The following is a 17,393-nucleotide window of genomic DNA, read 5'->3' on the forward strand; positions in this document are numbered from 1 at the left end:
GGTGGTTTCTTAGGTTCTGTGGGTACAGTTGTAAATAGAATGTAGTTATTGGTTTGAAGAACCTGCAGCCTGGATATAGGACATGGCTAAGTAGGGATCCAGTCCTGGTTTTATCTTATAAAATATGGTAAGACTGTGAACGGCAATGCAATCTTAATATATTTTGCATATATGCAAAATATACGCAATCATATTTTGAGCTTTTTGTTACTCCACAGGCTGTTTGTGTCAGGGTCTGCAGCTATAATTCATTCCTTTTCTCTGCGGTAATGTTCTGTTAAATGAATCTTCCTCTGATCCAGTCTTCTGTGAGTAGATCCAACTGCTTCTGGTTTGGGGCTATTGTTACTTTACGTTACAAAGAGCATTCTTGTACATATTCCTTAGAACACAGTCCAGAGGGTTTTCAAGGTTATATAGTCGGCAGTGGAATGAAAGCAATATTGCTTAGAATTGACCTATGACTTTGCCAGATAATGCAGAATTGCTTTCCAAAGTTGATGCTTGAGAGCAGTGAATGAGAGTTCCTGTTGTTCCTTATTTTGTTCGATACCGGCATTCTCATTTTTAAAATCTGCTGGTCTGGTAGATGCCTTTCTATGCCATATTTTGAGGTTACACATAGTCTGTTGTGAAGTGGGGCCACAAATATGGCTTGTGAGTATGGATTCTCCATGCCTAGGTTTTTCTCCTGCGCCCAGAGCCCAGAGAGCCAAGTGTAGGTTTGCTTCCTCGTTCTTTGTGCTCTGGTTCACTTTTTCACTTAGTCTTTAACTGCAACAGGAATTCTTAATTTTTTTTTAAAGATTTTATTTTTATTTATATTGAGAGAGAGGAAGGGAAGGAGAGAGACATCAATGTGTGGTTGCCTCTTGTGTGCCCCCAAGTGGGGACTTGGCCTGCAACCCGGGCATGTGCCCTGACTGGGAATAGAACCAGTGACACTTTGGTTCGCAGCCCATGCTCAATCCACTGAGCTACACCAGCCAGGGCTAGGAATTCTTAATTTTAATGTAGTCTAATTTATCAACATATCCTTTATAGCTACCCATTTTTTGTGTCATGTTTCAGAAATCTGTTACCCCAATATCATAAAGGTATATTTCTATGTTTTCTTCTGGAAACTTTATTTTACCTCTCACATTAGTTCTAAATTTAGATACTTTGTATTAGTATGAGAAATCAAGATTCATGTATTTCTCTGTAATATGCAGTTGATACGGCACCATTTATTGCAGAGACCCTCCTTTCCCCATTGACCGTAGTATCCCTCTGTCAAAAACGAGGTGACCATGTGACTTTTCACTTAACATAGTTCCCTTGAGATGTATTCAAGTTGTTGTGTGTATTAATAATTCATTTCTTAGTATTGCAGAGTAGTAATCTATGTATCCTAGTTTGTTTAACTATTCACCTGTTGAAGGACCTTTGAGTTGTTTCCGGTTGTTGGTTATTAGGAATAAAGCCACGGTGAACATTTGAGTACAGGTCTTCGTGTGAACAGGAGTTTTCATTTCTCTGGGACAAATGCTCAACAGTACAATCGTTGAGTCATTTGCTAAATGCATGTCTAGTTTTGTGAGAAACTGCCATGCTCTTTTCCAGGGTGATTGAACCATTCTACATCCCGATGAACAATGTGTGAATGATCCAGCTTCGTAGCATCCTTGACAGTATTTGATGTTATCACTTTTTTCTAGCCATCCTGAGAGGTGTAGAGTGATATTTGACTGCAGCTTTAATTTGCTTTTCCCTGATGTGATGATGCTGAACGTCTTTTCACATGCTCAGTTTTTCACTTGCCGTCTTTAGGCCATCTTCCTCTTCAGTGTTTTTTGCCTGCTTTCTAATTGCATTGTTCATTTTTGCTGTTGCATTTTAAAAATTTTTTATTTTTATTTAATTCTTGTTCAAGTACAGTTTTCTGTCTTATATTCCCAGCCCTGTCCGCCCCCTGCCCAGTGCTCCCCACCTCCCTCCCATTTCTGCCCCCCACCCTTAGTTATTGTCCATGTGACCTTTATACTTGTTCATGTGAGTCCATCCCCTTTTCCCCTGTGATTCTCTCCCCTCTCCCCTCTGGACCCTGTCAGCCTGTTCCATAATTGAGTGTCATTGGTCATATTTTCCTTGCTTGTTTGTTTTGTTGTTTAGATTCCCGTTAACGGTGAGATCATATGGTATTTATCTTTCACTGCCTGGCTTATTTCGCTCAGTATAATGCTTTCCAATTCCTTCCATGATGTTGCAAAGGGTAGGAGCTCCTTCTTCCTTTCTGCAGCATAGAATTCCATTGTGTAAATGTACCATAGCTTTTTGATCCGTTGCATTTTGAGAGTTCTTTGTGTGTCCTAGATACAAGCCCTTGTCACTGCTTTTAAAAAATATTTTATTTATTTATTTTTAGAGAGAGGGGAAGGGAAGGAGAAAGAGTGGGAGAGAAACATCAGTGTGTGGTTGCCTCTCATGTGTCCCCCACTGGGGACCTGGCCTGCAACCCAAGCATGTGCCCTGACTGGGAATCGAACCGGCAACCCTTTGCTTCACAGGCCCATGCTCAATCCACTGAGCTACACAGCCAGGGCTGCTTTGTAAGATAGTCAATATATTAAGGTTTTCCCTCATCCTTACTTACTTTCTAACTACTTCTGCATAAATTAATTTCTTTTCGCTCAGATACAAACTTTAAGAACTTCGAAAGAGTTTTGCTGGGTATAATTTTTACTGAAAAATTTGTTCCTCTTAAAATATTAGAGACATTTCTCCATAATCTTGCATATGGTGTCGAGAAGTCTGTTTAAATCTTGTTGTTTTATGGATTTAGCATTTACATTTTTCTCTTATTGATGACGTTCTTACATTTCATCATACTGGGTCTAGGCGTGGGTTTAATAATACAGAAGGCACTTTGAGGTCTTACGTCTTTCATTTTTCCATGTTACTGCCTCACTCCTACTGTTATCTTCACTTTTCGTAATTCTCCAAGGGTCCTGATAGACAAATGTTGACACATCCACTCTCCATATCTTATTTATTTTATTATTTTTGCCTGTATTCCTTTTTGTTGGCTTCTGAGAAGGTGTCCCAATCTGACTTTCTACATCACTAATTTGTTCTTTGATTCCTACTGTTCTATTCCATCCATCGATTGAATTCTGTTTCAGTAATAACGTACTTTATATCAAGCATCCATTTGACTCTCTTCTATAGCAGTTTACTCTTGCTTCATGTTTCTAGTAGTCGTCTCTTCTTTCCTTGAGAAAATACTTATTAAACTTAAGTTGTTGTTCACTCTGTTCCATTTTTAGGCTTCCTTTGGTAAAGGATGTCCTTTGTGGCTTTTGTTTCAAGGCCTTCGTGCTTTTAATTTTCTTTGCTCATGAGCCTACCTTCCATCGCTTTGGAACATCAGCTGAGTTGGTGATAATGTCTGCCTGGAAGGAGAGGGGACTGCTAAAACCTCAGCCTTAGCTTGTGCACTTCTAAGTGAGCTCAGGACGTGTGTGTGTACTTGCGTGCACGTGCCCGTGTGAGGGCAGGGAGCCCCTGTGCCAGTTGGGACTCATCTTCACAAGGAAAATACCAGATTGCAGATCAGAATTCCCTTGACTTCCTTCACCCAAACCTGAAAATTTACCTTCATCTGAACCCATTCTTTCCACCATCTCTTATTAAAATGTAAGGGACGTTCCTTTTTAGATTTTTAAACCTCATGTCTCCAAACCCTTCATGTCCTCTTTCAGCTTCCTCTCTGTATTTCTTCCTCTTGTTATATAGTTAGATTTATTGAAAAATTGCCTGTTTTTCACTGTCCCCAAGTTTTCTTCCTGCTTGCATACAAGCAGTCTTTTGTCCTTAGCGAGTGCCCCGACAACCTCCTTGTTGCTCCATGCAAGGCTCACTTTTCAGTGCTCTTTCCCCTTCACTCTCTGTAGTGTTTGTTGCTGTTGACTACAAATAAATGTTATCTCCAAACATTCTTTGCTGCCGCTTCTCCCTCTTCCCTTTTCTTACGGGTCAGTGTTCCTCACCATTCTGACCTAGGCAGCTGTGCGTGGTCCATGGCGGATCCTATTATTTACCGTGGATAAATAATGATGACCATAAAAGCTATATCCCTAGTTTTGAACCCTTTCCTGAGCTTTCAGTCTGTAATATCTGGCTGCCTATTCAATTAGTGAACTCTTGCTGATTCTCTGTGTTTGACATACCATGAGATTTCCCTGGCCGCTCTCATAGCCTAACCTGTGTATCCGATGCCCTTCGGATCTGTTCTCACAGCACCCTGAATTCACCCACCAAGATTACACTTGTTCCCCCCACTAATGTAAGTTCTGTGAAGGCCTGGCCTGTGTTTCTTTTCCATTGTTACCCTATTGTCTGACAGTGGCTAATCGTTCATATTTAGTAAATATTTCTTTGCATGAGTGACATTCAAACTCCTCTCTTTCCTTTCCTAGTGTCAAATAGTGGTGGAGACGGAACGCTTGGTTTTTCAAAAACACCTCTTCTGGAACTTGTTATAAAAAGAAAAAATGTTATTTCTGTGGATGCTGCTGTGAAATTTATAAAATTAGCTTTTACCTATGAGGAATGGAATTTATTTGAATCTGCAGCTGGTCAGCTTATTGATTTTCTCCAGGTAATATGTGCAAAATCATTCATTTGTTTTTATACCGTTAAGATGACTTTGAATTACTGATTAACTTATGGGATATGCTTCTCCTAGGGACAGGATGATCCAGAGTCAAAGAAAGCGGAGAAAGATTTAATTCTTCTTATCGCAATAGAACCTATAATCAATGTAAAGAAGAACAAAGGGTTGGTACTTCCTTTAGAGAACTACAAAGAAGGACAGTCAGCTTTTTACATGAGAAAAATTGCTTTTCATGGTGAGTATTTATTTGCCTTTTTGTAAAATTAAGATGATTTTCTCTAATAAAATATGCTCTTTGTGGGTGAGGTGGGAGAATGTTCAAGGCAGTGAGAGCAGGAAGTACAAAGGTCCTGAGGTACTTGGTGTAGAAGGAAGAGCAAGGAGCCATGTATGGCTGGAGTGCACTGTGGTCATTATGGAATGTGAGGATGTGGAGGAGATGAGGTCAGAGAAATAACTGAGTGTCTGATCTTGCAGGGCCCTGGGCCTTGTAAAGGTGATGGGTTTTATGCTGAGAGGTGGTTTTGAGTAGCAGAAGGAGCTTCTTCTCAGCTGTTGCTTTGTGGGTGGGTGAGAGGCCAGCGAGGCAGTAAGTCAAAAGCCATTAGTTGGCTTTGGTACGGGAAGGTTTGGTGGTCTCTTCTCTCTTTCCAGCATGCAGAGTTTTCCCTTTTAGTACTTTTTTAATCTAAAAATGTTAGTGTTTTAATGCTCCCCCTGGATTTAAGCACTGTAAGACTGAAGGTAGTAGGGGTTTCCAGTAAGATCCTAAAAAAGAAAACTCAACCCAGGGGAATTATCTCTAGATGGTTCTTGGTGAAATAATTTGCATTTTGGATTGAGCCGCGCATGATGTCAACTGTACCACTGAACATTTAAGCTTATAGTGAGCTATAAATTGCCTGCTTGGATCTTTTGTTCTTGATGCTTGGAATGAAAGAATCCTAAATGGAAAAAAAATGTTATTGTTTTTTCAAAAGATTTTATTATTTATCTTTAGAGAGAAGGGAAGGGAGGGAGAAAGAGAGGGAGAGAGCATCAGGGTGTGGTTGCTTCTTGTGCGCCACAGAACTGGGGACCTGGCCTGCAACCCAGGCACGTGCCTGCAGCCCAGCTGGGGACCTGGCCCACCTAACTGGGTTGCAATTCAGCAACCCTATGGTTTGCAGTCCGTCCCTCAATCCCCTGAGTTATACCAGCTAGGGCAAAAAGTTATTGTTTATGTAATTGGAAAAATGTAGCCTCTATTTTTTAGACTAATGAGAACAATTTAGTCCAACATTTTTAATGGTTTATCATGTTCTTCGGGCATAGTATGGCTGCCCAATTATAGTAAATAATTTGTATTAAGTAATGGTATATTTTTTCTAGTGGTTTTTGAATGTATATTTTTGTTATTTTTATTTCAACTGCCATGTTTTGTATATTTTAATACAATAAGCCTCTTCACTTCCATTCTGGGCATATTTGGCATAGATTGTACAGTAGATTTATGGTGATAATAATAACAATGATAATAATGTATTTTAATTGGAGCCCCCTTTGAGTAGTTTTCATATAGAAGCATCTGAAGTATCTTACTGACATAATATTTGCTCAGATAACATTTGTGTTATTTTTAGTAGAATTTCTTTTTCTGTGCTTTTTCTATTGAGAATTTTGCAATTGACTTTTTGCCTTACCTTTGCTTTATGAATGGAGATACTTGTATGAAGACTTTCGGATGTTCAGAAGATATTTTCCATTTAGCAACAACCCTGTATTCCTGTGTCTGCACCTCTCCCCAGGTGAAATCGTTATTTGGATAATTTTAATAGTATTGTTACAGGAGGCTATTAAACCTAATTTAAGTCAGAATTAAAATATCATAAGAAATTGGACCTTACCAAAGATTCCTTATTTTTAATCTGTATCATAAGAGATTAAGTTATATCCTGACTTGTAATTTGAAGTCTCTTTTTATTGTTATCATCATTTTAAGTGTCAGTCTGTTTCTTTTGGGGAAAGTTTCAGGCTACCTGTATTTCTAATGGTGAAGGGAAGGAGGCAGTGGTTTTCCACACAGTTAATATTCTCACCACGTTCAGTGCATGAGCAGGACACCTGGTTGTTACTAGGAATTGCATTGTACGCGGTGGCCAGGATTTAGAAATGACCTATTTGTAGGGGTTCATGTTTAAGTAAAGCTAGTACAGTACTGGTTTTAAAACCAAATTCTAGGGATCTCCAGGCCTTCTCTGAGGTTTCCTCAGGCGCTCAGGTTTGGGTAGTAAGACCCTGACCTGCTTTATTTAGTTTTTATTAGTTGAAATTCTCATGGACTTTTACTTGAAAATTTGATTTTACTGTTATAAAATTGTTTGAAAACCACAACTCTAGAGCATTGCATTAACTTTTGCTCACGTAATGAAACACAGTGAGGGGCCTGAGAAGTTCTATTATAAAAGTGTTTTCTATTTCTTCTGAGTTTATTAGATTATGTTATAACCTGGGGCAGGTATTTAACTTTGAAAAAAGATACTTGGTAGTAAATATAATGATCATACTGAGACAGCTAAACCAAAAACTTTTAATCAAGGCTGAACAGAGCAAGGAATTTTTACTTATCTGCTTTTGAAAAAAACATGCATGTTTTAGTTCAGTGCCTTGGATTCAGTAAACGTTTACTGATCTCTGTGAAGTTCTCAAACACTGTGCTAAAGGTTCTCCACCTAGAAGTTAGATTTTAGAGCTGCCCCAGAGGAGCTCAGTTTTATTTGTTTTAATCATAAATGCATTATCTTTATAGTTCATATATAATCAGTAACCTTTCATTTCTTTGAAGAAAGACAAGTAACTGATTTGACAGGAGATACATTGTTCTGGATCATCTGTCAATGCCCAGTGTGACATTCTGGTTAATTTCTTCATGTCTCTTTTCCCGGGTTTACATCCGCTCCCACCTCCCATTTCCTCTCCTCTTGCTAGTTCACTGTCCCCCTTATTCTTTATTATGATAATAAAGGACTTTTAAATGGAAAGAGTATATAAACATTTCAAGTTCGGTTTACATACTGCCTAAAGCTGTTATAGACTTCTTTTTAGAGAGACAGACTGTAACCTAAAGCATTCCTTAAGACTAAGGTCTCTGGAGCTAGACTGCATGGGTTTGAATCTCAACTCTGCTACTTTCTATTCACTTCATCTTTGGAAAAAAACCCCAGTCGTCTTGTGCTTCAACTTGCTCATCTGTAAAGTGAGGATGGTAATAGAGTGGGCATGGTGAGATGGTACTGACCTCACAGGTTGTTATGAGGATTAAATGAATTGGTGTAGGTATTAGTGTGTTCAGGCTGATATCACAAAAAATGCCATTGAGCAGCAGTCCTGAACCCTCCTGGCACCAGAAACCAGTTTCATGGAAGACAAATTTTTCATGGACAGTAGAGAGGCTGAGGTGGGGGGGGATGGAGCTTAGGAGGTAAAGTGAACAGTGGGGAGCGGCTGTAAATACAGATGAAGCTTCGCTTGTTCACCTGCTGCTCACCTTCTGCTGTGTGGCCTGGTGCCTGGTAGGCCACAGACTGGTGCTGGTCCGTGGCCCTGGGGGCTGGGGACCCCTGCCATTGACTGGATGGCGTAAACAACAAACATTTATTTTTTACAGTTATGGAGGCGGAGAAATCCAAGATCAAGGCACCAGCAGATTTGGTGTCTGGTGAGGACTCACCTCTGGTTCGTAGATGGCTGTCTTCTCACTGTGTTCTCACCTGGTGAAAACAGTGAGAGACTCTGAGAGCCCCTTTTATAAGGGCACTGCTCCCGTTCATGGGGGCTGCATCCTCGTGCCTCATCACCTCCTAAAGGCTTTACCTCCCAACGTGCTCACGCTGGGGGTTAGAATTGCAACATAGGCTTTGAAGACACAAGCAGTCCATTGTAAAACACACACACACACACACAGCTCTTAGAATGTTGTCTGAAACACATTAAAGGTCAACCATTTATACATTTTAGTACTATTTTTTATTTTATCTGATTATTTAAAATAAGATGTGTAAAGAAATAAATAAGGCAGACGTAAGTGACCAACATTGGTCACATGACAAATTCTGTCTTATTATTCTTCACTGATTTTACCGCTTTTGTTTTCAGACTGTTCAGCCTGATAAAGAAATCGTGGTGGACATGATAATGTTCTTATGGCACAAATGCAAATCAGGAACTCAGTGGATCAATACGTCCAGAAAAGACTATGCAAAATTCACCCAGAAAATCAGTACCAATAAAGTATTCCTCTTTGTTTTTATCACATTTTGTTATTAATACTTAAATTGAGATGTTTAAACTATTCCTAACCTGTGTAACTACCATTTTTAAAAATGTATTGCTGAGTGAGCTTTTTCTTTAATGTATTCCCTGTTCTTCTACCAGTTTAATTGTGGGGAAGGGAGGTGTTTCAGATATTTAAGGGAGGAAAAATTAAGGCGTGTCTGAGGTCACACGAGCTTGGGTAAGTTTAAGAAAGTTGATATTAGAAAGTGCAAGTAAGTAAGGAGTGTCGTACTCTTTTCCTGCAGTCATCTACTTAGACTATTTTAAAGAGCTATTCATAGGAAGACAAAAGTTGAGCAAGTGAATATTGGAACCCAGACACTTAGGAGAGAATATTTTAGCAACAACGCAGTCTCCAGTGATTCTCGGGCCCCTGGAGATGGGCCGCAGTAGAATGCACGGCAGGGTTTCATCACGTTCTCTGACAAAGTAATGGTGGGGTGCATACATATTACTTGCTCATCTTAGCTCCCAAACTGTGGGGCCTAATTTTGTGCTAAGCTTTGGGGACATGGGTGTGAAAGACAGTGTTCAAGGCCCCTAGTGTGGAAGCTAAAACACCTGCTTCCCCCTCACTGTTTTGGAGGACTTTGCTAGTGATCGTAAGGGCTCTTTTTTAGGAAGAGCAATGAGAATTTTGAGGATAATCTTCACTGATATGTAAAGACAGCAGGATAACTTTTCCATTATGGCTGTAATGCAGACCATAAGTGTAAGCAAGTCTTATTTACGAATTTACATAAAAATATTTATTACTAAACATAATCTTATTAGGATCATTGCACTTTATATTATTTATAATTAAGATGTGCTAATAAGGAAGGGGTATCTTTATAACATTTTCGTATAATTAGCAAGTGGCAATTTCAAGGAAGTACTAGGTTTTGAACAGTGTGGCTCTTTCTACAATGTAATATGCTTTAATTTGATTTTGCTGTATATTTTCTCTTTGTTGTTGTTTTTTTCTTTTCAGTGGGTTTATCTTCTGTGGCAAATAAATGAAGTAATTCACCGCTATAAAATGGAAGACTTTGACGTTGTGATGGTGGCAGAGGTCACGTTACGATTAAGTGAGATACTGGAGTCCTTAGGAAATCCGAGGAGAAAATTTAAAAAATCTATAGGTAAAATAACAAATGAAAAGGGATAATATAATATATATGTATCATATATGTGCATTTTATATATATGTGCAGAATTTCAGTTAGAGAGTGGAGAGAGAAAATAAATCATCATGTATGCATCATCCAATACTAATAATTATCAACATCTTGTCAGTCCTATTTCATTTCATCTCTTTCCTTTCTCCTGAAGTGTTTTACAGTAGCGTCATGTCATTCCACCAGCAAATACCTCAAAATACCTCTGCGTGTGTACATATATGTATTGTATATGGGTGTCTGTCTTTCTGTTTGTTGGTCTAACATTTTTCTTATAAAACCACAAAGCCATCATTATTATATCCTATATGATTTTTGAACACTTTTATGTTTCTTATTGTAGTATAAATGCCTTAAGTCCATTTGTTCCAATCAAAATCCAAGCAAGCTCATGCTTTTTATTTTCTTATATGTCTGTTCTCACTTGCTAATTTATAACAGCTCCTCTTCTCCTTAACCCCTTTTCAAGCTAATTTTTGAAGACATTGAGTCATTGCATTACCCTGTAGGATTTCCTACATTCTGGATTTGGCTATTTGTGTCCTTATGGTATCAATTCACTTGTTTCTCTACCTGGTTGTTGGGTCTAGAGGTTTGCTTAGGTTGAAGTGATACCTTGTCAAAAAGAATTCTTGTCAATATCTTATTTTTTTTGGCAAGATACTTCATAGGTGGTGCTGTTTATCTCTATTGCATTGAATCAGGAAGCATATAATGCCTGTTGTCCCCCTTTCTGTGATGTAAAGATTGATCAGTGAGTTCAGGTGTTGTCAGCCTGACCTATTTCCTAGGTTGGTTCCTCAGAAGCAGATTCTGAGACAAGGAGTTGAGTGAAGTAGTTTGCTTGGGGCGTTGTACAGGGAAGCCGGGTGGTGCAATGCAAAAGTAAGACGGGGGAAAGGAAGCCACTACAAAATTCAGGAAGTTAACGAGGTGCGTAGAACGTGCCCCAGAGGGCTGGGAGGTGGGGCATTTATACAACTTCCATGTGTTACTGGTTGAAGGCTGCTGGAGGAAGTTGGGGAGCGAAGCCAGAAGGGGCTGCAAACTGCTGTCATTCCTTCTGCATTTATTACACTGAATTCTTCAGGGAAGAATAGTAGCTGTTTGGTTGCTTTAGTTAGTTTTTATTGTGTAGTAGACATTATATTTGCTAATTATTTTATAGAAATAATTTGAGACCATAGGTGATGTTATCTTCTTCCAAAGAAGATTTATGTTTGCTTTTGCCAGATACACGAAGGTGCTACTACTCCAGATCCCGTTATTCCACTTTGAGAGATTAAGATAATTAGAAGCTGAGATGCTCTGTCTTTGAAGGCCCTTTTCAGTTTACTCTAACTCCTAGGATGCAGCCCCTTCTGACTTACCACCCTCCATGGGTCCTGGGTACTAAGCCTCGTTGCTGTAACTTGTCAAAGCTGTCAAAGTACCACTCGGTTTCTCTCTCCAGAACTGAAGAAAGTCCTCAGTGGGAAAGACAGCTCCAATGCCACTCTACTCCCTGGGCTTTCTTCCCAAGATGTGGGTGATGTTCTCTTCTCAGAGTCCTGGCCTTGTGTTGATTATTCGTTACCCTCAGGGTGTGCAAATGAAATAAACCTTTACTTTCCAGTTTTGCTAGTTGTCTCTAGGCAGGATAATTTTTCTAGATTACCTCTTTCTGGAAACAAAAGCCCTGGTGATTTCTTTTCTTTTTAAAAAATCTCTTTCTTACTCAATTTTTTTTTAGGTCCTACCTAAAAAGGTACCCTCGATCCTACCCACTTTGGCTTTGTCCATGTGTCCTTTAGACCTGTTGCTTGATTTACTTAATTTTAATGTTTTGTTTACTAGTTACTTTTAGGATACTATTATATTGTTGTGTTTTATACTCTGTTTAATTATAAGTGGCCTATATACAATGTATCATATTTGGTTTTTTGTTAGAATGTTTGATTGCTAAAAAACAAGTTAATATTGGAACAAAATCCATTATAAACTTGGAAACTTCTGCAGTTATGTAGTGAGGGGTCGTCTCCATAACTTTTTTATAACTTTTCCAAAATTGTTATTCTCATCTCCTTGTTGGCACATTAAACATAAAGTGCAAGTCATTCTTTTATATTAATTATGGCAGTCTGCTTCAAAATGCTATTAGGCTGTTTATTAAGTAATACATTATTTAGTTTAAATTACTAGATAAATTTTAAAATAGGAAACTAATGTCATCATATAAATATTTGTAGTTTGTATTTCTCTAATTTAGACCAGCCTTCTCTGATATTTTTCTAGGTTCATAAGGCTTTTGAACTGTTATTTTCTGAATGCTTTTAAATCAACTTTATGAAAGGAACACTCACTTCTTTACCCTAATTTTGTCTTGGTGATAATCAGGAGTCTTGATTTGTTATGTTGTATTGTAAGACACTTTTATATTAACTTAAAAAAGTAAAAAATTAATTATGTGGAAGAAACAATGTGATGTTTGGTCAAATCTTAAAATGTTGCATCATTTCTAAAATCTTGGGTAATTGAAACGATAACCAATTTAGCATAATATTTTTTTATGGTGATGGTTCAGTTTTCACTCTTCTCCTTTTGTTTTTGGGGTCCTTCCTTCTTTCCCTTTGCTTCCTCCTCTCTCCTCCCCTCTCCTCCTACTCTTCCCCCTTTTCCTCCTCCTTCCTGCACTTCCCTGCCTCCCTCTCTGCCCCCCCCCCCCTTTCTCTCTCTTTCTTTCTCTTCAGATGTATCTGCCAGGAAAGAGACTGATGAAGTCCTTGGGACTCTGGATGGGGATCTGGAAATTCTGCCACTATTAAAGGTATTGCAAAATATTTTGTTTTAGAAATTCACAATGAGCTCTTTATCTTAAATTTAGAACTATAAAATGTATAATAATCTTTCAAATAAGTCCCAAAATGTGTCAGTTTGTGCCCCAAACAATGCAAGTTATTTTCTTTCTGTCTCAGAGGGAAAATTCTCTTGAAAATGACTTCAATTGAATTTTATTTTCTTAGTGGGTACCCTTTACACTTTGTTTTTATTTTTGTTGAGTTGTCTGAAATAGTGTTTTAGAATCTCTCAGTATTTTGTTATCAGATAAAATATAGTTAAAAACATGAATTTTAAATGTAAATAATATTAAATTTGTAAATATATAATGGACAGTTATAGAAATAATTTTGAATATTTAAAATTTGATAATTTATCATTTCTACATACATTAAGAACTACTGGGATATTTTTCTACCTTTTGCTTGTGCTGTAGAAAAATATACAATAAGCTTTAAAAATAAGATAGATAGCCCTGACTGGCATGGCTCAGTTGGTTTGGCATCGTCCCACAAAGCGAAAGATCACTGGTTCGATTCCTGGTCAGACCTCATGCCTGGTTTAGTCCCTGGTTGGGGTGCGTAAGAGAGGCAACTGATGGATGGATCTCTCTCACATTGGTGTTTCTCTTCCTTTCTTTCTCCCTCCCTTCTCCTCTTTCTAAAAAAAAATAAAATCTTAAAAAATAAGATAGGTAAACTATTTTAAAAGGATTTATAGTTAGATTACTATTGATGTTTTGAATATGTTGAGATTCATAGACTTACAGAGCAGAGATATCCTACTCTGACAATAAGTTATTGTCTGTTTAAAATGCACTTAGAGTCTCAGGGCCAGTGGAGCAATGGATAAAATGCACTTAGAACTGCAGCCGGCACATGGCAAGTTCCCAGTTGGTGTTAGTTTAAGAGAATTCAGGAGATGAGGGAGATGATTGGCTAGTCTTCTTCTTGATGGTTTTTCTTACAATACTTGAGTCATTTATATATATATATTATGGATCATGTTGCCCTACAGATATGAATGGGAACCTAGGGAACTGCTTCATATATATAATAAACCTTCATTTATTTATAGGCAGAAACTAGTATTGTTGTGCAGTAGAGAGGACTGGGTTTACATCAGTAGTGTCATACTGTGTGGGCTCTTCTGCAGCTCACTCTTTAAAACTCAGTGTTGTGTTTGTGAGGTTCACTCAAGCTGATACATGTAGTCATAGTATTCATTTTCACTACTGTAGCCAGCTTGCTCAAAGTCACATAGTAAGTGGCTTTGAACTTTGAGGTGTTGCCCTCCAAGTCCAGGCATTCAGCCACTATGCTATGTTGACTCTTGATTATAAGAAGGTATTTTCAGGGTGTTTTGATAAAAGATACTTTTCTTTTTTATTGTTGTTCTAGTACAGTTGTTTTCTCCCCCCCCCACCCCCCCGCCACTACTCTCTTCCACTCCACCCACCCCCACCTTAAATCCTTCCCTCCTTGGCTTTGTCCATGGGTCCTTTATACATGTTCCTTGACAACCCTTCCTCTTCTTCCCCTACTTTCCCCTCCCCGACCCTGGTTACTGTTAGCTTGTTCTTTATTTCAGTGTCTTTGGTTATATTTTGCTTGCTTGTTGTATTGATTAGATTCCACTTATAGGTGAGATCATATGGTATTTGTCTTTCACTGCCTAGGCTTATTTCACTTAGCATAATGCTCTCCAGTCCCATCCATGCTGTTGTGAAGGGTAGGAGCTCCTTCTTTCTTTCTGCTGTGTAGTATTTCATTGTATAAAAGATATTTTTCTAATGCACAAAAATACAAGTTCTAAGAAACTGGATACACAACATATATCATGAAAGGACTGAGGAGTCATTCTGAAAGGTCATTCTGAAATTACTTTCTCAAATGAATGTTCATCTTCTAATTACAGGTTTCAGGGAACGCAATTTTTGAGTTCTTTACATCTGTATTGTGTCTTCTGAAGAGAGCTAGAGTTAAGAAATCTAAATTAAAAACAATGTTTGAACTGCATAAGAGATCGAGGAGGCAAAGCTGTCTGCCAGTGGTATTTTCAGAGATTATGCACAATGTTTGCCTCATATACAGCCTCCTGTTTCCCATTTCAGACATATTGAATCATAATGTTAGGTGTGAGGTTCTTAAAGTTCTTAATCAAGGTATGTGCCTCTTAAAAGTTCCCCAGGTAGATAATTAGGGCACAAGAATTTGAGAATCACTGGCTTAGTGGGCTTGCATTCACTCTTCCAAGGCTTCACAGGGCAAGGATGAGAAAACTAGTGGAAGTTTCAGAGTGGTAGGTTCTGGCTTGTGATGGAAAGTTTCTGGCAACTAATGCCACTAAATGAAATGGATTTCATAGAAGGTGGCAAATTTTCCACAACAACAGCCACCACAAAAACTGAGCATCACTTATGAACTATTGCTGTTACTTAAATTAGAAAAATGTACACTTTCTTTGAGATGACTTACTGTCATCTGATGGGAAATTGTCAAAAGAAGTATACAAGTCTGATGACAATATTGTAAATGGCACCCCCTAAAATTGTGCGATACACAACCTTCCCTCTATACTGGGGCACTTGGTAGACACAGTAGAGGCGACTCATCGGTGTGGTCTAAGGGCACAGCAGTCAGTGCTGGGGACCCAGAGTCGAGTCCCTTCTCTCATATTGACTGCTTGTGCCATCACGAACAAACAATCATGTCCATCTTAATTTACTATTTCAGTTACACATTTTAAATTAGATATTGGTGACATTAGGGCAAACAGTACCTGGCCTATGGCAGCCATTCAGGCTTTCTCTTATGTTTCGTATAGAGCACTGAATCTCAGCCCAGGACCTCAGACCCATGTGGAGGGGAGTGGAGAGGGGAGAAGGAGTGACAGTTTGTTGTAAGGACAGTCCAGAATCCATACCCTCACCTAGCAGAGTCTGTCAGCGAGATCAATTAATTATGCATCTCGTGTATACACACATGACTATTTAAAAAATACAAGGTGCTATTGTGATTACATAAATATTATTTGAGAGTGACACTGAATATGTCACAGCTATTTTCAACAAATTGATTGTAGAATTATAACAACTAATGGCCATCTACCTCATAGGACTGTGGAAATTAAAAAATGAATCTGTGTAATGCATTTAGCCTAGTACCTGGAACATGTTTTGATTAGATCTTAGCTTCAGTGATGAAGATGATGATGAAGATGGTGGTAGTGATGATGATGATAGAATGTAGGTGTGTATGGGGTCTTTGAACATGTTTGAAGTCAAAAGGGTATCCTTAGAGACTTTAGTTTCTGGGAAAGCATCAAACTAGATGATCTGAAAACATCTGCTACAAAACACTAGACATTTTGGACAGAATCAAACAGATATTCTCATGCACACTGCGGAGTTCACAAGAAAGTATGGTAAATAAGTCCCAGGAGCCAAAATAGAAAGGGGAACCAAAAACCAGAATGTAAGTTTATGAGTAGATGTTGCCATAGATTGGTGGGCTCAGTTACTTAGAAATGGGAAACACTTAGATCAGCCATCCGGGGACAAGAGATGAGGTGTGGGCCCACGAAAGACGAAGGCGTGAAACTGAGACTCACATCAAGTCAGAACCAACACAAGGCTACATGCAGGGGGAAAGTGAAGTCGGAGCAGAGTCTGGCTGTTTGTATGGGGAGGGATCTCAATGGGTGCTGAGAGGAGGAGTGGATGAGAGAAAGTCTCTCTAATGACTTACAATTTTGGGCTTGTCCTCAGGTAGGTCTGTTATTTGAATTCCCACACTTGAGTTGCTTGAAAACCTTCATAGGCCTGTGATTCTTTATTTTGACTGGGGCTATGGATTTTTTTCTTTTTCCTTTTTCTTAAAAGATTTTATTTATTTATCTTGAGAGGGGAAGGGAAGGAGAGAGGGAGAGAAATATCAATGTATGGTTGCCTCTCATGCGTCCCCTGTTGGGAACTGGCCTGCCACCCAGGCATGTGCCCTGACTCGGAATCAAACTGCCATCCTCTGGTTCACAGGTCCGCGCTCAGTCCACTGAGCTATACCAGCCAGGGCTTGAATTTTTTTTCTTGTGCCAAGTGCTGGACTTTACAACCCATCCCTCAGCACAGCTTTGCTACACAAACTATAGTAATCGCAATAGTGGGGACACTGATTCTTGTGTGAGTCAGATTTCTATAAAAAGGGGATCATGGACAGCATTTCCACCTCTTCAGTTCACCCTTTCTTGCGATCCTGTGATTCTTCTATCTCCATTCAAGAAAGTTAGAGAGGCCCTGGCTGGTGTAGCTCAGTGGATTGAGCGCGGGCCTGCGAACCAGACGATCGCAGTTCGATTCCCAGTCAGGGCACATGCTTGGGTTGCAAGCCGGTTCCTTGCAGGCTAACTACCAGCAGGGGATGCACAAAAGGCAACCATACATTGAT

At 38.9% G+C, this 17,393-nt stretch overlaps 1 protein-coding gene across 1 annotated transcript in view; it reads left to right on the plus strand.

The window, feature by feature from the left end:
• Nucleotides 1-17,393, plus strand: part of CFAP54 (cilia and flagella associated protein 54) — a 259,785-nt gene that overhangs the window by 36,078 nt on the left and 206,314 nt on the right. The window contains exons 10-15 of the mRNA XM_037068126.1: nucleotides 4,461-4,642; nucleotides 4,730-4,892; nucleotides 6,359-6,444; nucleotides 8,792-8,926; nucleotides 9,945-10,095; nucleotides 12,861-12,937. Coding sequence (XP_036924021.1) covers nucleotides 4,461-4,642; nucleotides 4,730-4,892; nucleotides 6,359-6,444; nucleotides 8,792-8,926; nucleotides 9,945-10,095; nucleotides 12,861-12,937 — 794 coding nt within the window. The remainder of the gene's footprint in view (nucleotides 1-4,460; nucleotides 4,643-4,729; nucleotides 4,893-6,358; nucleotides 6,445-8,791; nucleotides 8,927-9,944; nucleotides 10,096-12,860; nucleotides 12,938-17,393) is intronic.

The sequence above is a fragment of the Sturnira hondurensis genome, unplaced genomic scaffold, assembly GCF_014824575.4.
Source record: "Sturnira hondurensis isolate 20B ecotype Veracruz unplaced genomic scaffold, ASM1482457v3 Scaffold0017436, whole genome shotgun sequence".
Lineage (NCBI taxonomy): Eukaryota > Metazoa > Chordata > Mammalia > Chiroptera > Phyllostomidae > Sturnira > Sturnira hondurensis.